Source organism: Bos javanicus, chromosome 1 (genome assembly GCF_032452875.1).
Source record: "Bos javanicus breed banteng chromosome 1, ARS-OSU_banteng_1.0, whole genome shotgun sequence".
NCBI lineage: Eukaryota > Metazoa > Chordata > Mammalia > Artiodactyla > Bovidae > Bos > Bos javanicus.
Window position 1 is genome coordinate 70,131,351 of NC_083868.1, and position 25,890 is coordinate 70,157,240.

A 25,890-nucleotide genomic window follows, 5' to 3' on the forward strand; every position below is an offset into this window, starting at 1 on the left:
GAGAATAAGTTTGTGTCTGTTAATCCCACACTCCTAATTTATCCCACCCCCAAAGAGCAATCCTTAATTACCATGACAATTCTACTGAATTTTACCAAAATGTGTTTAGCAAGGTCTTGGATATAAAAAAAACAAAAAAATGGTCCTTCTTAAGGTAGCTTAATAAGCACTGTAGTATCTTTTGTTAAATATAGCACAGTGCCCCAGTATAGCACAGGGCACTATATTTAGTATCTTGTAATAACCTATAATGGAAAATTTGAAAGAAATAAATATATAACTGAATCATTTTGCTATATACCTGAAACTAACATAGTATTGCAAATCAACTACATAAAGTATAAAAATATACTTTATGCCTCCAAGCCTGCTTCATGTAGTTAAGTAAACAAGTTTACTGAATTAAAAAATAAACAAAAAATCTAAGTCACTGCTCACTGAAAAGCGATGTGCTTATAGTATTTATGAAAGTAGGCAAAATACGTATTCTGTAAATATAAATTTACATTTGTGAGAGTGTGGACTTTGTCCTATGTGACTGAAAAATGGCTTGAGAATCATTGTTAAGAGTAGGAAAAACTCTGTAGTTCATAAATCTACGATTCTGGAAAAGTTAATGTTAAGAAAACAAAAAAGGTAAGTGGCTGGTTGGTTGAAGATTGGAAACACAGTGTGGAGAAAGGGGTAAATGGTAAAGATGTTTTAGGTATTAGTACTAAAATTAATTTTATTTAACGTTTACATAAACCAAGTGAAGGGATAATCCCAAATTCCTGCAAATACTGAGACTGTCCTGTCAACAGAATGCATGAAGACAACAAAATAGTTGAAAAGCAGCTGGTCAGCTTAAATAATCCAAAGAAAAATGATATTTAAATAAAATAATATTTTTGTCTTTTTATTGGTCAGTTGTAGGAGCTCTTTATATATTTGGGTTGGAAATGTTTACTCCCGGTCTGTGGCTTGCCTCTTCATCATCTTAATGGGGTGTGTTTTTTCGTGTGTGGTAAAACGTAACGTAAAATTCACCTTTTTAACAATTTATTGGTGTATACAGTTCAGTGGCTTCGAGTACTTTCATGGTGTTGTGCAACCATTACCACCATTCATCTCCAGAACTTATCTTCCCCAACTGACTCTGTACTCCTACATTCCTTCCACTTACAAAGGAAATCTTTTGATAAGCTAAATTTTTAAATTTTTTTTGTTTTTTGGCACAGCATGTTAGGTAGTAGTTCCCTACCGAGGGCTCAAACCAATGCTCCCTGCAATGCAAGCATGGCATCTTTACTGCTGGACCACCAGGGAGATCCCAAAATTTCTAATTTTGAAGAACAATTTATCATTTTTAAAAGACTTTTTTTCCTTTCATGTCCTTTAAAAAAAATCTTTTGCTTACTCGAAGGCTGCTAAAATATTCTATTTCCTACTAAAAGCTATAGTTTAAGGTTTTATATTGATGTATGTCATCCAAACTGGATTAGCTTTTATGTACGATGTGAGATATGGCTCAAGGTTCCTTTTTTTTTAATGATTCACTTTTTTTAAAAATTACTTATTTTCCACAGAAAAAATAAAATTTATACAGAAAAAATCCTGTTAACTGCAAATAAAGACAGTTTTCCATCTTCCTTTCTATGCTGGGTCTTTGTTGCTGCATGGGCTTTTCTCTAGTTGCAGAGAGCAGGAGCTACTCTCTAGTGGCAGTGCATGGGCTTCCCGTTGCAGTGGCCTCTCTTGTTGCAGAGCATATGCTGGGCTCTAGGGAATGCACATTTTGGGAGCTGCAGTACGTCAGCTAAGAAGTTGCGGCTCCTGGGCTCTAGAGCACAGGCTCAATAGTTGTGGCACAGGGGCTTAGCTGCCATATGGCATGTGGGCTATTCCAGGAGCAGGGATTGAACCTGTGGCTCCTACACTGTCAGGAGGATTCTCTACTACTGGGCCAAAAGGGAAGTCCTCAAGGTTCAGGAGTTTTTTTCCCATGAAGATATCCAGTTATTCCAGAACCATTTCTTGAAATGAGCTATGTAAATGTGCATCTATTTCTGAATTCTATCCTATTCCATGGATCTATCTCAATATCTCCTGGTAACTGTAGCTCTATAGTAAGTCTTGAAATCAGGTAATATGTTCAACTTTGACCTTTTTTTCAAGATTGTTCTGACTACTTCATGTTCTTTGAATTTCTATATACATTTTTGAATCAGCTTATCAATTTCTATTAAAAATCTCTGGAGGTTTGATTGGGACTGTCATTTAGGAAGAATGCTCATATTAACACTACTGAGTCTTCCAAGCTATGAACATGGTTTAATCTCACCTTTTATTTAGGTACTTAGTTTCTCTTAGCAATGTTTATATATAAAGTTCTCAGTGTAGAGGTCTTTCACACTATTATAAACAGCATTTTCAAGCTTTTATTTTCTAATTTTACTAGTATGAAAAAATGGTTTTTTTATATATGCATTATGTATCATGCATTCTCATTAAACTCAATTGTTAGTTCTATAGTATTTTTGGCTGATTCTTTATTTTCTACAGAAAAATCCTGTTAACTGCCAATAAAGATAGGACAGTTTTCCTTCTTCCTTTCTAAGACATGTGCCATTTATTTGATCTTCTTGCCTTTCTGCGCTGACCAGGACCTCTACTACCACTTCTACCAGTAGTGGTGGAGCAAACAGTCTTGCCTTATTCCTGATTTTAGGAGAAAACATTAATATTTCACTATTAAGTACAGTATTAGGTGTATGTTTTACATTGAAGAAATTCTTTACATTCCTAGTTTGATGAAAATTTTTACTGTGAATAGATGGTAAAATGCTTTCGATATACACAGAAATGAACATCTGGATTTTCTTCTCTGTTCTGGCAATATGTGAACTGAACTGAAAGATTTTTGAATGTTAATCTTGCATTCCTGAGATTAACTTCTTTAAGTCAAATCTGTATACAGAGAGCACAATACAAATGCCAGCAAACTTTTTAAAAACAGAAGAATCACTAACACTTTCGCACTAAATGTCACCTCCAGTTCTACCTTAAATTCTCTGGGTACTTACACATCCATATGATGACCAGCACTCTGCAGTCCATCACCCATTTCTTTTTCTATGGCACTCCACTCACTATGAAGAAAGAGATAAAACCAAAACCATCAAGAATTATATATGAAATATTATTAAACAGAATCTTTTACATTTTTTTCCTAGTTAGCTTTTAAACAGTATGATATCTATTTTATTTTTTTCTTGATGATTTATTTTCTGTGACTCAAATATGCTCCTTTCTCCTGAAGTTTAACAACTAAATGCAAATGAAGGCTTTAAAAATGCTAATTCAAAAGTTCATATCTGCTGTTAAGTACAAAGTTAGTATCATACAAAACAGTTTCTGCTTATAAACAGCTTTCTCAGCTACAGAGCCTATGTAAATCAACCGTGGAGAATGCTTGTCTTGCTCTTGAATGACTTAATCAGAATTTCTAGGATAGAGCTGAGGCACGTATATTTTTAAACTCTACATGAATGACTGTGATAACCACACATGATTACATATCACTATCTTAACAGGTAACAGAAAAAGACAATTGTACAGAAATACTGGTGTACCATAAAACTTCAGTAACTTGTACTAAAGTTGCACAACAAAGTCTACTGGAACTACAGATCATTTTGTTACCATTTCAGGGAAATTCCTGAAATAAAAATTCCTTTTTATGGAAGATGTATACATTATAATAAAGGGGGGAATAGATCTATAATCTTAAATACTAAGAGATGACATAATTTGATATATTTTCTTCCAGTTATTTTTACTTATTGTACTATGGCAGAGATCATGTAGTATATGCACCTTTGTACCATGTTTTTTCTTGTTAACAGTATTTCCCCACATTATTAAAATAATTTGTTCCCAGCATTGTTTCAGTGGCAACTCTTAATTTTTTTAACCATTTTCTGAACCATTCAAGATTGTTTCCAATTTTTCTGCTATGTAAAGAATGTATAATAAACACCTTCAACTGCAAAATATCATAAAAAGAAAAATTAAAACACTATGATTCTGTTAATCTGTGGTCTTTATAAACTGTTCTTGAAATATCAAGATTATATGCTTATAATACTAGAAGGGAAAACCCTCAAATGGTTTTTAAAATTGTCAAGGAAGGAAAACAAACATAAATAAACATATCTGCTTCTGATAATTTTTACTCATGTGTATTCTCAAAATAGTAATAGCAACAGTTAATCTTTTTTTAGTGCTGGCTGTTTACAAAATGACTCTTTTTTTTTTTTTTGGCTGTGCTACGTCTGAACACTAATATTCAAATAAATTTCAGATGAATCAAAAATTTCCAGAACCACAAAAATATAGAATAAATAAAAAATATATGCTTTATTATTCAAAAACTAATCACTTGCATGTCAATTGAATTTAATAGATTGAATATTTTTGTATATTAAAAGCCACATAAGTCAAGAGACATATGACAAAGTGGGGGAAAAGTTGCAATCCATTTCACAAACGTCTAATGTTCCTAAAAGATAAACAACTCCTGCAAATCAATTAAGAAACCAGACTACCAGCCCAGTAGGAAAAAATGGCCAAAGATACATACAGACAGTTTATAAGATTAAAAAAATAAAATAGAGGCTATTAATCATCAGGAAAAAAGTTTAACTTCATCCATAATTAGAGTAATATAAATTATAACTACAGTGAGAAGGCATTTTTCACCATCAGGCTGATAAAGACGAAAGTTCACTAAAAATTGTTTGGGTGAGGATCTGAGGAAACAGACATTAACATTTTGATGATGGGAGTTGAATATCTTCCATACAGGGAAATCTGGCAATATCTACCAACTCAATTATCCTTAGATGCAGTAACAACATTTGTAGAATTTTATCCTACATATATGGACTTCCCTGGTGGCTCAGACGGTTAAGTGTCTGTCTACAACGTGGGAGACCCAGGTTCGATCCCTGGGTCGGGAAGTTCCCTGGAGAAGGAAATGGCAATCCACTTCAGTACTATTGCCTGGAAAATCACATGGATAGAGGAGCCTGGTAGGCTACAGTCCATGGGGTCGCAAAGAGTTGGACACGACTGAGCGATCTTCACCGTTCACCGTGTCCTACATATATACTCAATCATGTGTGAAATGACATGAACATGAACATTAATTAAAGCATTGAATGCAACAGCAGATTAGAAATAATTATCAAGAAGAAACTGGTTAAATAAATTATGATGCTTCAGCTCAATAAAGCCCAATACAGTTATTTGCTGATAACAATATATTTAGGATAGCAGTTTTTAAGTTAAAAAGAGCAAAATAAAAGAAGTGAACATTTACATGTTTAAAAAAGGTGGGGGGAGGGAGGGAGTAGAATGCATTCGTTTGTGTGTTAATATACATTGACGGGCTTCCCTGGTGGCTCAGAGGTTAAAGTGTCTGCCTCCAATGCTGGAGACCCAGGTTCAATCCCTGGGTTGGGAAGATCCCCTGGAGAAGGAAATAGCACCCTACTCCAGTACTCTTGCCTGGAGAATCCCATGGACGGAGGAGCCTGGTAGGCTACAGTCCGCAGGGTCGCCAAGAGTCTGACACAACTGAGCAACCTCACTTTCACTTTATACATTGACAGTGCTACAATACATTTTACTGGAAGGATACACAAGTAACTCAGAAACTGCTAGTAGTTGCCTCAGAGGAGGAAACCTGGGTGGTTGGCAGGCAGGAGGAGCAAAGAGACTTTTCACTATACAAGCTTTTGTTCCTATAGAATTTTGTATTATATGAATATCTTATCTATTCAAATATGTTAAATGAATTATTTTTGACTACTTCAATCAAAAGGACAGAACATTAGCAAGGACAGTCTTCTTACAAGGAGATATGGATAATAACTACTAAAATTTCACAACTAAAATAATCAACAAAAATTCACAAAAGAAAAGGCTCAAAAATTACCAATATATGCAAGTTACATACACAAGTAAATATTCTAATTTACACTAATATTACTCCAAGACTGAGAAACCAATCTTGCAAAAGCCTTAGAAATTATAAAATAAAACAAAGGAAGAAAAAAAAGAAAACCACCAATTCAATATGACAGTGACTTAAAAGAAATCTCCTTGGGTATCCTGCCAAGAAAATAAAAGACATTGCTCACTGCTTAAGAGGAGTTTATCTTTTATCTGCTCAATATATTAGACTCCTTTACTATTTTTTATTTAAAAAAAGGCTTTACAATAAAAAGTTCGAAGACTTAAAACTCCCTGGCAGTCCAGTGGCTAAGACTCCGCCACTACAGAGAGCATAGGTTCGATCCCTGGTCAGGGAATTAAGAGCTTGCAGGAAAAGTCTAAAAACTACTACTATTGGACAGGATTTAAAAAATAAGCTTTTGGGACTTCCCTGGTGGTCCAGTGGTTAAGAATCTGCCTTTCAACGTACAGAAGGTGGGTTGGATCCCTGGTCAGGGAACTAAGATCCCACATGCTGCAGGGCAACTAAGCCTGCGCGCCACAACTAGAAAGCACATACCTCACAAGGAAGACCCAGCCCAGCACAGAAATTAAATAAATAACAATTAAAAACTATCTTTTGCTTTGCAGACTCATATATATTCAAGAATTACAGTTCTTACGCAAAAAGCTGATTAGAGCTAGTTGTTGTTTATTATAAAAGTTTGTATAATGCATACCTGAAAACTCGCCCATAATTCCCATGTACTTTATATACACCATATAGTCGATCTGCTACTCTCTGGAACAAATATTCAAAAGAAATTGCTATTAGTTATAAACAGTTCACTGTTTATAAGTTAAAAACAGATCACTAAAAATACATGTTATCTTCATTAAAAAATACATATGTATACTTAGTACAACTTGAAAAATACGCCAAAAAAAAAAAAAAGAGCTTAAATTTTCCAAAGTCTCATCATGGGGGGAAAAAACTAATGATGTCATCATATTTATATTTTCATATATATATATATATGTTTTAATTAACATTTTAAAATTTCCTATACCAAGAGTGCTAATATTTTTATCAAGCAGGTTAATATTATTTTTAATAGACACCAGTTAAAAAAACAGATGCATAAAATTTCACCTAGTGGTATATAAATTATATACGCATTCCTTGTCAGGTACTCAAGTTATCCCTAATTTTTTCAGTATTAAATAAGCATTCTCTGAGAGTACAGCTTTTTCCAAATTTCAGATTACTTCCTTAAGATAAAAGTCCCCAAAGACGGATCTACCAGGGAAGAGGATATAAACATTTTCAATTGTATTATTGATAGTTTTATACATAAACGCTACACACATGCAATATACTTCCTGTGCTACTTTATCAAATTAATGCCTTCTAACCATTTAATAACAGTAGAATTATAGTTTAGCTCACTGAGATTAAAACACATACCGCCCCATCATTCACACACATCTTGCAAAAGACAAAAAACACTGTATGTGGTAATCTCTTTTCTCCAAAGTGTTATGGACATGAAACAGAAGACCAGAAGTCAATGTCACATAAAACTCTTTAAAAAAAAATTTCTAGTATTCAATTTCTCAATGAAAATCCTGAAGATGAACTGCCCCTCTAATTCCTTACTCAGTTCAGTTCAGTCGCTCAGGCATGTTCGACTCTTTGAGACCCATGAACCACAGTACGCCAGGCCTCCCTGTCCATCATCAACTCCTGGAGTTTACCCAAATTCATGTCCATTGAGTCGGTGATGCCATCCAACCATCTCATCCTTTGTCGTCCCCTTCTCCTCCTGCCCTCAATCTTTCCCAGCATCAGGGTCTTTTCAAATGAGTCAGCTCTTCGCATCAGGTGGCCAAATTCCTTACTCAAATATGAGTAATTTGAGGAAACAGGCATTAGCCGTACAATAAATCTTAACCCGTTCAGCACTTCAGCTTAAAAGTCAGTAAACTACATTGTAAAACTTGGAACTGGTATAAGAGGATCAGGAAGTGCTTTCCATCTCTCCTTGACCTGCTATGAAAAAACACATGCCTGCTAGATGAGGGGGAGCACACTACCAGTCTGCAGCTGGTTTTTGTGAAGTCTTACTAGAACAGTCTTACTCACTCACGCTAGCACTACCCACAGCTGTTTTCATAGCAGAGTTGAACAGCTTCAACAAGGGCCATACGACCCGAGCAGGTGAAAATAATTACTATCTGGCCTTCAGAAAAAGTTTGCCAACTAATGTACTAGACTCCACTTCCAGTACAAAGTTCAGTCTTTATTATGCTTGAAACTTTTCAGGGTTGTCCGCAGACCTCAAAACTAGTTACTCTGGGACATTACTTCCCAATTATTTTTTGAGAGTCCTACAGAGTGTTGACTGGTTGTTTAAATGAGTTCCATTGTTAAATAAATTTTGGAAGCAATGAGATTTAAAAGTTTAACAGGTTGTTGTGTTTTTTTTCTGCCTGACTTTTTAGATCTTTAACACTATATATGAATAAGGACTACTGAGAGAGGGTGATTTGCGGTAGGGACCACATTATAGGACTGGCATTCTAAAGATGACAAAATGGAAAATGCCATTCTAGACTACTAACTTTTCTAGATTCTTGTACTTTTAAAAATCAAACCTCCTCCTGAAAGCTGAGCATTTCATCATCTACCTAAGATACTAAGCATGGAAGAGAGGGAAAGAGTTTGTTAAATAACCACGTAAGTATAAAAACTAGAGCAACTTAAATACAAAATACATATCCAAAATAAACGTGCAAAGATAAAGCTTTGAATTCCAGGTGTTTAAAAGTTTTGTTTTGTTTTGTTTTTCTTTAAATTTTATCACTCCATGCAGCTGATACAAAAAGAGCTTCAATCATAATAATTAGAGCTCTGGAAAATACTCTAGTCCACAGAGCTTGACAAAAAGAGGCAAGAGTTCTCATACGCCAAAAAGATGAGCAACTACACAAGGAACCACTCTACTAGAGAATGAGGCAACACAGAGCCACTCAGCAGTTGTTACTGAACCAGCAGTAATGTTTCTGGTATCAAGTACTCATGGAAGTAAATTGTGCTAGCCAACTAAAACACAAGATGACTAGTACCCAGATCATCAGGCAGTGAGAAAAAAGATGAAGCAAAGAAAAACTATAGACCAAAAATGAGCATTTCTACAGAAAAGTAAAGATAAAAATGGCCAAGAAATAAATCATGAATTATTAAAACCCATGGCTCAGTGGTAAAGAATCCACCTGCCAATGCAGGAGACGCAGGAGATGGATGTGGGTTCAATCCCTTGGTCAGGAAGATCCCTCTGGGAAGGAAATGGCAACCCATTCCAGTATTCTTGCCTGGGAAATTCCATGGACAGAGAAGCCTGGTAGGCTACAGTCCATGGCATCACAAAAGAGTCGGATGCAACACAGGGACTAAACAGCAACAGAACCAGATTAATTCAATGGTCACTGGTAATCAAGAATCGTGGTGCCAGGGAAAAGGGGCTAGACCCAATGATTTAGTCTAGACTGCCACTCAATTTCAATTCTGTTGACAAGTCTTTCTTTTTGAAAACTGATCATCTTAACAACTGACAACAAAGGACTGACACCTAGCAAATAATATGACAACAGAAGAAACTTGACAGACTCATCGTATCATCCTCCCCAGCTCTGAAATCATTTGGAACTATGCTAAGAATGCCTTCCCTATCCATGCTGAAGTAGTAGCAGATTAAATGTTAAAAAGGACATAAAGTTTTATGACAGTCTATTAAATGATCTTATTTTAAAAATCTGGACACATAGTTTTTCTTCTGAATTATCTCCTACGTGAAAGTGAAGTCACTCAGTCATGTCCGACTCTTAGCGACCCCATGGACTGCAGCCCACCAGGCTCCCCTGTCCCTGGGATTCTCCAAGCAAGAACACTGGAGTGGAGTGCCATTGCCTTCTCCAATGCATGAAAGTGAAAAGTGAAAGTGAAGTCGCTCAGTCGTGGCTGACTCTTAGCGACCCCATGGACTGCAGCCCACCAGGCTCCTCCGTCCATGGGATTTTCCAGGCAAGAGTACTGGAGTGGGGTGTCATTGCCTTCTCCAGAATTATCTCCTAAGGAGGCAACAATCATGAGATTTAAGATTCATGACAGTACTGCTAAAATCTTTCCCAAAGGAGTTGTACCTAAGACTTTACATTGCCATCACTGAATATTTCACAAACACTAGATATGTTATCTATACAAATAACTACAAATTAAATGTTAAATAGTAGCTCAATACTTTCAATTTACATAGTTAGCGTATTAGCAAAGTCAAGCAATCCTCCTTCCCTTCTAAATTTGACTTCCCCTAGAAAGGCAGCAAATATGATTGTAGAAAATAAGGGATTTGCTTCCTTATCTATAAACTGGGGACAGTCATAGCACCTACTTTCAAAGGGCCACTGTCAGATTTAGGTAAAAATAACACACCATAGTTGGCTTATATACAACAGTAAATATAATAAATATTAGATCAGTTCAGTTTAGTTCAGTCCTCAGTCATGTCTGACTCTTTGTAACCCCATGGAGTACAGCATGCCAGGACTCCCTGTCCATCACCAACTCCTGGAGCTTGCTTAAATTCATGTCCATCGAGTCGTTGATGCCATCCAACCATCTTCATCCTCTGTCATCCCCTTCTTCTCCTGCCTTCAATCTTTCCCAGCATCAGGGCCTTTTCCAATTAGTCAGTTCTTCACATCAGGTGGCCAAAGTATTGGAGTTTCAGCTTCAGCATCAGTCCTTCCAATGAATATTCAGGACTGATTTCCTTTAGGATGGACTGGTTTGATTTCCTTGCAACCCAAAGGACTCTCAAGAGTCTTCTCCAACACCACGGTTCAAAATATTAGATATTAGTACCTTTTCCTTTTGTTTTAGTTTATGAAACATGGATTATCTCATCCGAATATCACAACTCTATGAATAACACACTCATTCATATAACAAATATTTATGCAGTACCTACTGTGTACCAGGCAGATACTCTCCAAGAAAACAAACTCTGAAAGGTCTCTGGATTGGCCTGAAGAACTTAGTAAACAGCAGAGAAAGTGCTAACTCCAGCTCCTCTCAATCTAAGACTACCCACCCTTTCTGGTTCTGTTTTAATACCTTAAATATTAACTCTTTAACCTGTAAGTCATTTATTTTTTGCCTTTTCTATCAAGACTTTGAAAAGAATTTTCCTCAACAGAAAAGATAGCCAAATAATTGTATTTTCTTTTTATCTGTTAATAAGTCATCATGTCTCCAACAGTGTCTAAGCCTTCTTCTCTTGACACTGAATGTTACAAAAAGGCCCTCCCTGTGGTGATCTCTGTTGTTTTCAGGATTCTACCAGTGTTGGGTTCTAACCTTCCATTTTTAACTTTTATGTTACTGTCAATGATTAAAAAGCCTTTTTCCTAATTTTAGTATAAATCAAGATTTTAGCTATTCCATATTTTTCACTGGCATTTATCTTGTTTATCAAGTGCTGTCTTACCTTTGAAGAACTCAAGCAGTCTTTCAGGTCAATTAAGTTTCTGAAGCCTGTTTTCATAAAGTCTAGGGCAAATATCTATACCCAGAATTCTCTTACTTGTGTATTACAAGCTCTTTGATGACAAGGTCATTTTCTTTAAAAGTTCTTGTCATATATACATTACTAACCAGTTCCCCTTGGTTGGTTATAATTAAGTTCAAGAAGCAATTTATCTTACTGCTTTTCAAGATTTTTTAAAACATAAAACTGTCAGCACATACATTTATTTATTCATCCATTCAATGAATACATAGTGGGTGCTATTTGAGTCCAGCATTATTCTCAGGATTCAGCAGTGAGAAAATAAAGCTCCTGCTCTTACGAGCTCACGTATATACTAGTAGAGGAGATAATTAACAAGTTCGGAATCACAGAAAATGACAGAAACCATAGAAACCTGCATCACATTTTATATAGGATGCTCAAGAAAGATAATTTCTCTCAAGAGGTATTTGAACCAGTAACTGAATAACAAAAGAATAAGCCAAATGAGGATCCATGGGGGAAGAATGGTACAGGCCCAGGAAACAGCAAATAAAAGACCAGAAACAAGCTTGGCATGGTTAAAAATAGTTACAAGAACAACAGGGCTAAAATGAAACGTTGCTCTTGTTTAGTCACTAAGTCATGTTCTTTTGCAACCCGCCAGGCTGTAGCCCGCCAGGCTCCTCTGTCTGTGGGATTTCCCAGGCAAGAATACTGGAGTAGGTTGCCATTTCCTTCTCCAGGGGATCTTCCAAACCCAGGGATCAAACTCAAGTCACCTGCGCCTCTTCTGCACTGGCAGGCAGTTTCTTTACCACGGAGCCACGAGGGAAGCCCTCAAAATGAAATGTACAAAGTATTGAAACAGCTGTGTGTGAGACTCAAAATTTTCTGTAACATCACTATTACATTTTATCATGATCTCTAAAGATTATTAAGTATTAATCACATTCAAAAATATACTTTCAGCAGAAAGCCAAATATGATCACTGGATATCCTACCTTGACTGTGATAATTTTCTTACTTGCTTTATGAGGGCAATCACCCATACCTTCTTGCAGGCTAGATGATCTGCAGCACAACTTCACAACAGTGACAGTTATTTCCTCCCTCCTTTAGATATCATTCAAACTTATTCCCTGCATTTTACAGATTCTCTGGGTTTTAACTGTTACACTTTGTTCAATTCACCAACTCATCTCTGCTATTTCCGATAAATCTGACTCTGGCTGGTTTTTCTGCCTTTTCCCTTTGTTTCTTCTGGATGTGAACGACTGCTTGAGAACCTCTCAATACCTGGAGCTGGTATGTGACTGCTTAACAGTGTGCCTCTGCCTACCCAAGACACCCAGCACCGTCCAGCTTCCTGTGGCATGACACCTTCTAGAGTGTGCCCCCTCTTCCCTTTGGTGGAATGTCTTTAAGAGGAAACAGCTTTCATAATCAGCCAGACCTCTAATTTAAGTAAATTCTCCAGGTTTTTTGACAGAAGACAAAAATAGTATGAAGGGTTCTTCCAGTCTTCTGGGGTGTCTCTGACCCCACCTTCACTTTCCATTAAGAACTGTTGCCTTATTTGTTTAGGTAACTTCAAAGCAACTAGAGGCCTAGAAATTTTATCTCATCAATTCACAAGTCCTTTTCAATACCCCATTGTTGACTCTATCCTAGTAATTCTCATAGGTACCTTTTTCTTCTCCTACAAAGTATCTTACAATTTATACAAAGAGTCCTATAGTACTCTGGACGGTTACACAGATTGGGTCAATATGAGGATAGTTCAAAAGGAGTGTTCCCTTACTTTATTTTTTTATACTTTTAATGAAAATCTTCATACAAACATACAAAAAGTAGAGGATAGTAGGATATACTCCCATTTCCCAACATTTACCTTCAACAATTATCATATGGCCAATTAAATTGCATCTAAAATTGACCCTACTCTCCACCCTTTACCATCAGATTCTTTCATTAAAACAAATCCCAGATAATATATTTCATTTCAAGATGATTCCAATGAGTGTAAGATATGATCATAGACCTGGTAACTCAGTGTCTTTCAAAGCCTTTAAGACCAGTTCTAAGGTTTTCTCTAGGTTACCCCACAGGATATTTTTCAGGTACTACATTAATCTACCCAAAAATATATTTCTCCATGTCTATTACAGCCAAACTCTACAGGTAAGTACAATCATTATTGGTATATTTCTAGTTCCTCATGTCATAGCAGACCATTACCCTACATAAGTTTATTTAGTATAATTTAAGAGCACAGATGCAGAATGGCTTAATATTAACTATTCACCAACCTTAAAAAAAAATCTTGAAAGAATAAAAGAATATGTACATCAAAGTCACAAAATTATATTCCAATGCTGAAATGGTAGGCACTTTGATAAATGTCAAAACCACCATACACTAAGAAAAAAAAAAACAAGAAACCATATATAGACTACAGAAAAAACAATAGGTTAAAATTCTTTAAGTTATTTATGCCAGAAAAAATTTCACAATTTTTAAAAAATGCTATTTAGGTGAATAACACACCAAATTTGAATATAAAAATCAGTTATTCATCATAAACACCTTCCATTACTTAAAAACATAATGATTAAATGAGAAGCACTTCCATAAAAACACCTGTCAAAAAGCTTCTGGTGACCACTTACAGCTCTGACTCGAAGAAGATGTGAGATGACAGACTGGAGTTCATCACTATAGTGTTTTAGTTCAATAAATCTCCTGAAATAGGAAACAAAACATCATTTTTTTCATGAAGAGCAGTCAAAAACTGAAAGACAAAACAGCAGTTCCTGAGAATAATGAAACTGATTCTATTTAACCATATGCTAGCCTTAAACATTTACACACTGATACAAACTCAAAAAGTTCTACAATTAAATAACCACATTTTCTTTAGATATTTTTAAAGCTGAGAAAAGATGTCATACTTTATAATTCACACCGTGGAACGGAGATAGAGATAAAATTTGTTGGTATGAAAACTACTGGGGAAAAAAAGAAAACAGGAGAAAATTTATGGTGCTAAAAAAATCTTTTGGTACAAACATAAACTCATGATCTCTAACCCTAATCTTCATGCTGCTCAGTAATCTTTGTTTCTATAATCTAATATCTGCCATTCTCCATAACGACCTGAAACTTCAGATACCACTGCTCTTCCACAATGTAACAGCTTACTTCACCCTCCTCAAAAACTTATTTCCTTGACATCATTGTTAATTTCTAATGATTTTCCTTTTACTCTCTGGTCACTCCTAAAGTCTCCTTTGCAGGACTGACTTCCTTCACCCATCTCTTATGCTGCCAACTTTAGTGTGCAAAGGACTCCTAAAATATTTGCCAGAAACACAACTGAGGGCCTCTCAGTAAAAGAGGGCATGAATAATCACCATAACTGTACACAGAGGCCCTAGTGGGACTCAGGAATCTGAATTTATAACAAACTCACTCACAGGATTCAGATGCTGGTAATCCTCAGATTATACTTTGGAAAACACCCTTCAAGCACTGGTTTCTTTAGAGTTCAGCCCTAGGTCCTTGTCCATATTACAACCAATTATTTGGTCTACATACTGTATGTGTGTGCGTATGTGCCAAGTCATTTCAGTCGTGTCTGACTCTTTGCAACTCTATGGACCGTAGCCCACCAGGCTCCTCTGTCCATGGGATTCTCCAGGCAAGAATACTGGAGTGAGTTGCCATGCCCTCCTCCAGGGGATCTTCCTGACCCAGGGATCAAACCTGGGTCTCCTGCATTGGTAGGCGGGTTCTTTACCACTAGTGCCATGTGGGAAGCCCGTACTCTATGTGACTTATTCACAAAGCTTCACGATTATGATCTACATGCTGCTTAACTCCAAATATCTATCTCCAGCCCCAAACTCTCTCCTAAATGCTGTATCTATAATGCCAACTGGCTAGCAGATATTAGTGGCTGCTTATATATCCAAAGTTCAACTTATCTTCCCCCATGCCATCAAATCTCTCTCCTCTGTACTCCCTAGCAGTTTAAAGAATGAAACCTGGGTGCCACCTGTTTTCCTTCTCCTCTCTTTCATGCCATACATTCTATTACTCACTTGGTCTACCTCCTAAATATCAGCCAAATACTGCCACAAGAAAGTAGAAGACTCGAGGTCCTCCTCCTCACTGCTTTGAACAGTGTAAAGAAAAATCAACATGCATGAAGGAGTATCATTTTGGTATTCCCTCTGAAACTCTTTCTGGTTTTCTAGATTTTAAGAAAGAACAGAAAGAAAGTATTTTAGTGATATAAACTATTTTAATAACAGTATGAATAATAATTAATTTATTGGGCCAGCTAGACCTAGAACAGAGATTCTATATATTAAAAATCTGTTACAACAATGACTGATAGATAATTCTCTAATCTAAAACTTAAAGCAAACAAATTCTATTACTAATTATATACTTTAACAAGAACTTAGGAGCAAAAACTGCCCTGGTTATGTTATTGGCCATATCACATTTAAAATTCTACAATATGGATATTAAACAAAATTTAGCAATCTAGAAAAGATGGGTAGGTCAGAAAAGGGAAGACAAACATACAATTGACAATACATTTTTTATTACATTAAAAAACATTTAACTAACAGCTACATTAAAATATTAATTTAAACTGTCTCATCTACATGCTCCTCTAACAAATGTACATTCACCAATGTCATAAACTCTGCTGCTTAAATTTTCCAAAGCTTTTTTTGGAGGGTGACATAATTTTAGTTCTTAATCTAGACAACACCTATTATATATTATGGATGTCATAACCTTTATTAAAACCTCAGTGGAATCTTAAATGCATACTGTAAAGCAAAAGTCTGTCTGAAAATGCTCCGTACTATGATACAACATTCTGGAAAAGGCAAAACTATGGAATCAGTAAAAAGATAAGTGGTTGCTAGGGTTATGGGGAGGAAGAGATAAAAAGGGAGAGCAAAAAGGATTTTTAGCACAATGAAAATACTTTTCATGATAGTATAATGATACATACATGTCATTGTACATGTTTCAAAACCCATACAATATATAACACCAAGGGTGAACCCTGATGTAAACTATGCACTTTGACAGGCATCATGATGATTCAATGCAAGCTGATCAATCGTAACAAATGTATCACGCTGGAAAGGGATACCAGGGGTGGCTGTGTGTATCCAGGAACAGCTATGCAAGTGTAGGGGCAGAGGGGACACGGGAGTTCTGTATGATGTCTCACTTAGTTTTTCTGGGAACCTAAAACTACTCTAAGAAACAAAGTCTATTAAAAAAGTGAAAACCTCAATGGTTACCATCACAATTTCCTAATTACCAAACTTTAAAATATTAGTGTTTACATCTTATATTCAAAAGTTATATTAAAAAGTAGAGGCATTACGTTAATGTGTTATGGTTTATGAAAATCAGCATAACAGGCTATCAGACTATGCAAACTTGGCCTCTATCTGCTAAGAATGTACACTATGTAGAAGTTAAGGCTTGAAGGCCTGACTAGAGAAATTCTAACAGACCTTGTAAACTTGGTCGCCAAGTATGGAGAAACCCCATCCACCTAAGCACATTTCTAACTGGAAAGTACAACTGAACTAAGCTTCAGGCAAAGGTCCGTATGATGAAGAGCCTGAATTATCTGCAAATTCCGAGAATGAACAAAACCAAATCTTATATACCTAGATTCCACCCTCCGGAAAGTTATTTCTGAATACACAGTTTCCTTTAATACAGAAATGCTCTCACAAACTCCAAACTAACATTAATGAAGTCAGGTAATTGTCATATAGATATAGCTCCATGAAATTATTATATTAGTATGCATTTATTTATCAAGTTTTCTTGGCATTCAAAGTAGATAGTTTATTATTAAAATAGATATTATCTTGAGTTTTGCACATATCTGACAAGCAAAGTCTATTAAGAAAAACCTATTTTATATGAAATTAAAATTACTTTCCTCATTTTTCTGATACCTTCAATAACACTTAAGAAATCCTTCCAGGAAAAAGCAGTGGTTTAATTTTCTAAAACGTCAGTTACTTACAACCTTAATCCCAATAAAATCATCAAATTTCAAAATCAGTTTTAGACTGTAAAAGGATTTCACTAATGTGAATTACTATTTAAAATATTTAGCAAATAAAGTGCATACATTCAGAAATGAAAAATTAAATAGATTGATAGGCACCATTCAAAACAACATTGTAACTGTTATTAAAACAAAACCTTACTTGTCTGGGTTTTTCACTCTGAATGTTGCATTAAGCGCTTTTAACCTGGAGTCTGCCTGGAAAAAATAATGTATTTACTTAATACAATTATATTTCAGGGTATAAATCCAAACAGTTTTATTTTCCCTTTAGAATTAAGCTATTCAAGTATACTTTTCTTCATATTATTTGTGTCAAACACATTAAACATACCCCAAAAACACCTAGTAGTTATTTTTTAAACACTGCAAAAATATTATAAATTAATATTGAATACGTGACAGTTAATGATTTCAAAGTAAAACAACTGTAAATACCAACAGGCGAGCAAGCATACAGCTCTGCATTATTATAACTCAGAATAGGTTGTGTCAAAAAGTAGTTTACTTTTTCTCTAAATCAAGAAAAACAATGATCTGTATATATAAACTAAATAAAATTACTGCTTTGAAGCCTGTGCATTACTGAGGGTCATTCTCAGACGGAATCTAAACCAAATGTACATTGGTTTTTCTCATTTTCATGATCAGTATTTTAGGAAAAGAAAGAAATATGGAAATGCCTGTACTAAATTAAAACAAGCCTCTGCTGCTGCTAAGTCGCTTCAGTCATGTCCGACTCTGTGCGACCCCATAGACGGCAGCCAACCAGGCTTCCCGTCCCTGGATTTCTCCAGGCAAGAACACTGGAGTGGGTTGCCATTTCCTTCTCCAATGCATGAAAGTGAAAAGTGAAAGTGAAGTCGCTCAGTCGTGTCCGACTCTAGCGACCCCATGGACTGCAGCCTACCAGGCTCCTCCGTCCACGGGATTTTCCAGGCAAAAGTACTAGAGTGGGGTGCCATTGCCTTCTCCGAAAAACAAGCTATATGACATCAAATTAATTCCTTTCTAGTTGACAGAAAATATTACAACACAACTTTTAAACAACCTTTACTTATTTCTAGATATTCTGACACAACTATTTAACTACCTTTAGTTATTTCTGCTGCTGCTTAGTCGCTAAGTGGTGTCCAAATCTTTGCAACCCTGTGGACTACAGCCAGCCAGGCTTCCTCTGTCCATGGGATTTCCCAGGCAAGAATACTGGAGTGGGTTGCCATTTCCTTCTCCAGGGGATTTTCCTGATCCAGGGATAGAGCTCACATCTCCTGTGTTGGCAGGCAGATTCTTTACCACTGAGCTACCTGGGAAACCCCTTCACTTCTACCTTATTTCAAAGGAGAGACAGAAGGATCAACACTAAATAATAATTTCACTGTATAAACTTATACTTAATATATCCAAAGTTATCCTCTTTGTCTATGTCCTCATTTAAAATATATACATAAATGTATTTTTTCCCCTGACCAAGGCACAAAAGAATAGGGTTCACAAAAGGTGTAGCTCAATCGGTTAACAATTTTATAACATGATTTGGTTTTGAAAATACCAATCATCCTGAACATTTTATATCATTCCAACTTACAAATCCTAATTACAAATACTCCCCAAATAACAAAACAAATAAACCAGAACAACTAAGGCTTCCCAGATTACACAGCTTAAAAAAAAAACAAACTGCAATAATACACCACTCCACAAATCCAGCATCCTAAAACTTTAGACCAAAAGCAATTCAAAGAGCTATCAAGAATATCTAAAGCTTAAGTTGTCACTGAATTCAGGGGATTCTCTTATTTCTAAAATGGGGTGTATTTTAGGAATTTCCCTGGCAGTCCAGGGGTTAGGACTCCACACTTCCAATGTAGGGGGCACAGGTTGGATCCCTGGTCAAGAAATGAGGATCCCACATGCCGTGTGGCATGGCCCCCCCAAAAAAAGTTTTTAATAAATAAATGGATATTTTACCAATTCTTGACATTTCTTACATCTGAAGGGCCAAGGAGCTAATGCATGTGAAAGTCCTTTCAATCACAGCATATATGAATTTAAGGCATATATTACTCCCTTGTGTTCTTTAAGTGATTTCAAATTACCAATGTGACATTATAGGCACAAGCAAATGAGATTCTTTAAATAAGGATGAAAGTACATAAACCCATCAATAAAAAAAGAAAATTTTCATGTGTATCTTTTTCTGAATCTCATACTGAATCCCACCAATTTACTTTTTACTTTTAATATTACCAATTTACCACTATAGAAGGCATATAAAATGTAAACCATCACCATCCTAACCTTGCTTACCAAACACCGTCAGGTCAGTCCATCATAATACCCCACTCAATCTGCTCATCATTTCACAAGATTCCATAAAAAGAGAAACTGCCTAAAATGTCATCAAGTCAGAAACTTCTCCCCAAAACTAGATCTCTAAGTGAAAGTGAAAGTCACTCAGTCGTGTCCGACTCTTTGCAACCTCATGGACTATACAGTCCATGGAATTCTCCAGGCCAGAATACTGGAGTGGGTAGCCTTTCCCTTCTCCAGGGGATCCTCCCAACCCAGAGATCGAACCCAGGTCTCCCACATTGCAGGCGGATTCTTTACCAGCTGAGCCACAAGGGAAGCCCTACCCAAATCTGACAGGTTACCGTTCATCCATCTTATCAGATTCCCCACTAAGTATCTAAAGAAGCCCTTACACCACTGTCTCATACCACCCTACTTTGTCTCCTTTACTACAGCACTGTCTGAAATCCCCTGGGCTGTTTGCTTGTTTCCTAGCTGTCCATGAAAATATAAGAGCCACAAGAAAAACACAATGTGAATAGGGCCCCGAGAGTTGCACAATAGCCGCCGTGGCACTATTTTAAACTGCATTTTCATTCCTGTATCCCCAACATTTCCCAATGCCTGGCACAAGAAAAACATGCAATAAGTATACTGGATGAATGAAAAGAAAAAAAAAACCCCGACTATTCTATAGTCCCAACTTTATACCTTCCCATATTCTTTAATCCCCACCTCCCTTTCCCTTTCCAATCCCTATTACATACTATACTTCTCTTGTGCTAGACCTTGTCTTTCCTCTACTTCATTTTCAGATTCTTATCTTCCTCCAAGCCTTATCTAGTAAACCATTACCAGCTTGCCCTGTCTCTAACATTCTTCTTCCTTGACCCTTAGGCTGACTCCCCTGCAGGCTTCTCATTATTCAGGTCTCAGCTCAAGTGTTCTCTTCAACCATGTGACCCAGTTTTCCCAGAACAGTACTACTGGTTTACACCTGCTGTCCTAACCTAATTATTAACAGAGCCCCTTTGTATTCTCAAAACTGTCTCCATTTGAACAATAAATTATACTGTCATAGCTCAAAATAATCCCTGGGGAAAAAATTCCAGCTGTCATATTATCTCACAACGACAACTGTTTTCTGTTTTATCACCTATAACTTTTAAAGTATCTTAAACAGATGTTAATTCAACTTCAACTACTTCAGTATAAGCTCCATAAGAACACGGAGCTTATGAATGTTTCCAGCTTATCCACAGTTGGATCCACAGCACCTAGAAGAGTATCCGACAGTCTGTAGGTACCTAGCATCTGGACTTTCCAGAGTTAGCAGAGATCCTAAAGGCTCAGATCTTGTCTGTGGCAGTTCCTGCTCCAAGCCACAAACAAGGTTCTAGATACTTCCCAGTCAGCCTGAATTCATTTAAGATTTGGGCATATGGATGACACTTACTTTCATGTAACTGGGTTAAAATGGTATTTCTTTAAACTAAAGTAACTAGTTAATATGTTCATTACTCTAAAGAGAAACTCTCTGCTCTCCCTTCAGTGAATTAACAGAAGTTATCATATAGACATCCAAGAAAAACGAAGGAATGCCAATATACAACAGTGATGAAAAAGTCTGTTGCTCATATTTGTGTTAAATGAAGAACAAGAGTGGGGAGGGGAGGGGAGGGGAGAGAGTTCCCTAGCGGTCCAGTGGTTAGAACTCTGTGTGCTCACTGTCAAGGGCCTCCGTTGAATGTTTAATACCTGGTTGGTGAATCAAGATCCCACAAGTCATGTAGCATGGCCAAAAATAATAAAGCACAGACTTTTATAAAACTAAATTTTTACAATTATCCTGTTGAGTATAATACTCAAAATATTTAAGAAAATGTAAACTATTAGGCCCAAACTCAGAGAAGGCAATGGCACCCCACTCCAGTACTCTTGCCTGGAAAATCCCATGGATGGAGGAGCCTGGTAGGCTGAAGTCCATGGGGTCGCTAAAAGTCGGATACGACTAAGCGACTTCACTTTCACTTTTCACTTTCATGCATTGGAGAAGGAAATGGCAACCCACTCCAGTGTTCTTGCCTGGAGAATCCCAGGGACGGGGGAGCCTGGTGGGCTACCGTCTATGGGGTCGCAGAGTCGGACACAACTGAAGCGACTTAGCAGCAGCAGCAGCAGGCCCAAACTACAGATTAAACATGTCTAAAAGGGAGAAATTAAAGCTATTATTTCAATTTGATGATGACAATCCAATAGCCAAGTTCAAATATTCTTTTTTTTAATTGCAGTATTATTGACCTGGGCTTCCCTGGTGGCTCAGACAGTAAAGCATCTGCCTGCAATGTGGGAGACCCGGGTTCAATTCCTGGGTCGGGAAGATCCCCTGGAGAAGGAAATGGCAACCCACTCCAGCACTCTTGCCTGGAAAATCCCATAGACAGAGGAGCCTGATAGGCTACAGTCCATGGGGTCCCAAAGAGTCGGACACGACTGAGCGGCTTCACTTTCACTTTCATTATTGACCTATAACACTATATTAGTTCCAGTCTGACTCAGAAGAATCTCATTTTCATTGAAATATAGTTTCCAACATTCCTTTACCAATCATCTTTATATACATTAATTATATAAGTAGCTAGTGAAAAGATAAGTAATACAGGATGGTAATTATGAAGGCCTGGACTTTAATTCAGCCTCTATCACTTATAACTATATGACCGTGGGTTAAGTCACTTTCTCCTGACCTAAAAAGCTGGGATAATACTGAACTAACCTCAAAGGTACTGAGGCAGCTGCCAGCAAAAAAACCATGAACACTGTATCAGAGTATAGTGCTTAAGCACATAGTAAACATTTAATGTTAATGATATTCAGAAAAAAAATGCTGCTTTTGGTTCTAAACTTTTTTTTCTTACCAATTTTGATAATCTTTTAAAATTATCTTTCTAAAAACATTCTTATCGGTCATCTTACAACAATGTTTGTCAAGTTTTTGGCCCATGGGAGTCAATATGCCTGCAATGAATTCTAGGATTCAGTATTCTGAACAATCCCAACATATTGAGACTCATGAAGCCAACTGACCACACTTGAAGAAACACTGAATTTAAAAAAATTTTTTACATCAAAATACTAGTTACATGCTAAAAAGAAGGAGAAGAAGAAGAAAAAACACTGAATTATAAGTACTCAGACAGCAATTCAACCTTCTCTGGAAGCCTCAAAGTAACCACTATAAACAACTAATACTGAATCCACCTGTGATGCAATGAAGCCCGAGAGGCTACAAAGGTGAGTGGGGATTCGGCACCATGCCACAGACCCCAGTACTGCAGTGTCTGACGCTCATATCACTGTTATACTTTACCGGCAGGCTCGCTGTCAATTCTCACTATTGTCACAGTATGCCTATCTCCAGCAGCATGCACCTTTAGACCTTTAAAACTTTCTAGTAGGCTTCCGACTAAAAATAGTCAAGTGTGTTTGGATAACTACAATAAAATTAATTGGATACTATGTGAAAGGACCAAAGTATATCTGTAAACACTGTAGTAAGTTATGTCACATCCATCTGAACATCTCAGAAGTCAGTTCTAAATCCCACCTTTTGACTGTAATCAGGTTAGTTATAACTACCAAATACACAACCTCCAGATAAGAGAAGTGAGTCTTTCTCTCTCTATATATATATAGATATACACAGATGCATGTACATGCTTGAATGTATGCATGCACAAACATGCATGTGTTAGTCCAAAAGGTTCCATTTCCTTGCAAATGTTTCCAAATTCTCCCTATACATTTTATGTCTAGTCCATTTCAATTCCTACTTTTCAAATTATTAACACTGTGTACAGAGTATTACGAAGATCATGGCATCCGGTCCCATCACTTCATGGGAAATAGATGGGGAAACAGTGCAAAGTGTCAGACTTTATTTTTGGGGGCTCCAAAATCACTGCAGATGGTGACTGCAGCCATGAAATTAAAGGACGCTTACTCCTTGGAAGGAAAGTTATGACCAACTTAGCATATTCAAAAGCAGAGACATTACTTTGTCAACAAAGGTCCGTCTAGTCAAGCCTACGGTTTTTCCAGTGGTCATGTATGGATGTGAGAGTTGAACTGTGAGGAAGGCTGAACGCCAAAGAATTGATGCTTTTGAACTGTGGTGTTGGAGAAGACTCTTGAGAGTCCCTTGGACTGCAAGGAGATCCAACCAGTCCATTCTGAAGGAAATCAGCCCTGGGATTTCTTTGCAAGGAATGATGCTAAAGCTGAAACTCCAGTACTTTGGCCACCTCATGCCAAGAGTTGACTCATTGGAAAAGACTCTGATGCTTGGAGAGATTGGGGGCAGGAGGAGAAGGGGACGACAGAGGGTGAGATGGCTGGATGGCATCACTGACTCGATGGACGTGAGTCTGAGTGAACTCCAGGAGTTGGTGATGGACAGGGAGGCCTGGGGTGCTGCGATTCACAAAGAGTCGGACACGACTGAGCATCTGAACTGAACTCAACAGAGTATTACCTTTCAAAGATTTTATAAAAGTGAAACTAGGATTTTACCGTAAGGCTACCCAAATATAAAACATTATATCTAAACACTTAGGTAGCACCGACACACAAGATTCAAGGCACTTTGTAAACAGAATAGTCTAAATGGATGGGGAAATTCATGAATTTTCTCAAGGCCACCCAGTTATGCCCAAAAACTGTGCTAAGGACAAACAACTGATAACCAGTTACTAAAATAATGACTAAATCAATGAAACTCTTAAAAAGTTAACAGTTTTTAAATTTTCTATTATATAAAGAGCATCACCAAAAAAATATTTTAGTTTGTTCTTTTCTTCATTATTAGCTCCTAAGAAATCCTGGACTAGTTCTCATAAAATTCTATCAAAATATAAACAATTTTTTAAAGTTCAGAGTTATTTCAAATCATCTTCAAAATTCTATTATTCTCTCTTTGAGCACTATAGTGAGTTACAGCTAAGAAAACACTAATTTTTTCATGTTATCTGAAGTTTCAGATAACTCATAAGTTGAACCAGTAAGTTAAAATTGGTTTATGACAAAATTAGATACTTAATTACATTTTCTGTGCAAAAAAAATGTTTTCTCCTGTCTTTTTGTGTTAAAATTAAAATACCTATATGCCAATGCATAAATCTCTAGTTCTGAAAATTACTGTAAAGACATTCTGTTCTTGCTGCCTAAACCTACTGAACTTCTGTTACTGCAATATCATATGAACTGTTTATCAATTTATATATCAATTTATGTTACTTTTCCTTCTTATATATTCTGTTTACGTAAAAGATGAAAACTTTTAAAAATATGCAGTGTTAAATTACTTTTGTAAACCAGAGGGAGGGGAGAGCAGAGCAGAGTGAGGGTAGTCATCTTATGACTGACATGGTCTTTAATTTTTAGGTAACAGTTCCATTCCCAAACACTAATTCTAATGATCAATATGATAAGCAATCAAAATCTAATTAAACCTGTATCACTGATACAAAATGAATCCTATGCCCACTCAAAACTGGCCACCGTGTCTCAGTATACAAAATAAGCATGACGGATGGCTACTCTTTTAGCCTATTAAGATAAGAAAACCCAAGTTCAACCCTTTAGAAGTGTTTTTTCTACCTAATAGAGTTAGCAATTATGTGGGCACCACTAAGAGTGACAGTGACAAGGACAGAGGAAAGAAAAAAACATAAAAAGCATAATGTGAGTATACTGCGGGGAAAATCTATAGCTTAAACGTGAATTACTGCTTCAAAATGTTCTTTCCCAAGAGAATTAAATCCACACATAAATATGCCCATTATAATCTCACTATTACCAAAAATTACACCAATCAAAAATAAACCGCATTGTTTCTTTAAAATTACCAGTGA

General features: G+C 36.5%; 1 protein-coding gene and 1 non-coding gene across 4 annotated transcripts in view; one reads left to right on the forward strand and one right to left on the reverse strand.

The window, feature by feature from the left end:
* Positions 1 to 25,890, reverse strand: part of SNX4 (sorting nexin 4) — a 52,955-nt gene that overhangs the window by 7,689 nt on the left and 19,376 nt on the right. For all 3 annotated transcript variants that reach the window (XM_061410986.1, XM_061411002.1, XM_061410994.1), the window contains exons 6-9: positions 17,826 to 17,881; positions 14,226 to 14,298; positions 6,723 to 6,784; positions 3,066 to 3,131 (exon numbers count right to left, since the gene is read on the reverse strand). In XM_061410986.1, the coding sequence (XP_061266970.1) occupies positions 3,066 to 3,131; positions 6,723 to 6,784; positions 14,226 to 14,298; positions 17,826 to 17,881 (257 nt within the window). The remainder of the gene's footprint in view (positions 1 to 3,065; positions 3,132 to 6,722; positions 6,785 to 14,225; positions 14,299 to 17,825; positions 17,882 to 25,890) is intronic.
* TRNAW-CCA (transfer RNA tryptophan (anticodon CCA)) lies at positions 5,438 to 5,509 on the forward strand. Its single transcript has one exon. It is a non-coding gene; the product is annotated as a tRNA-Trp (tRNA).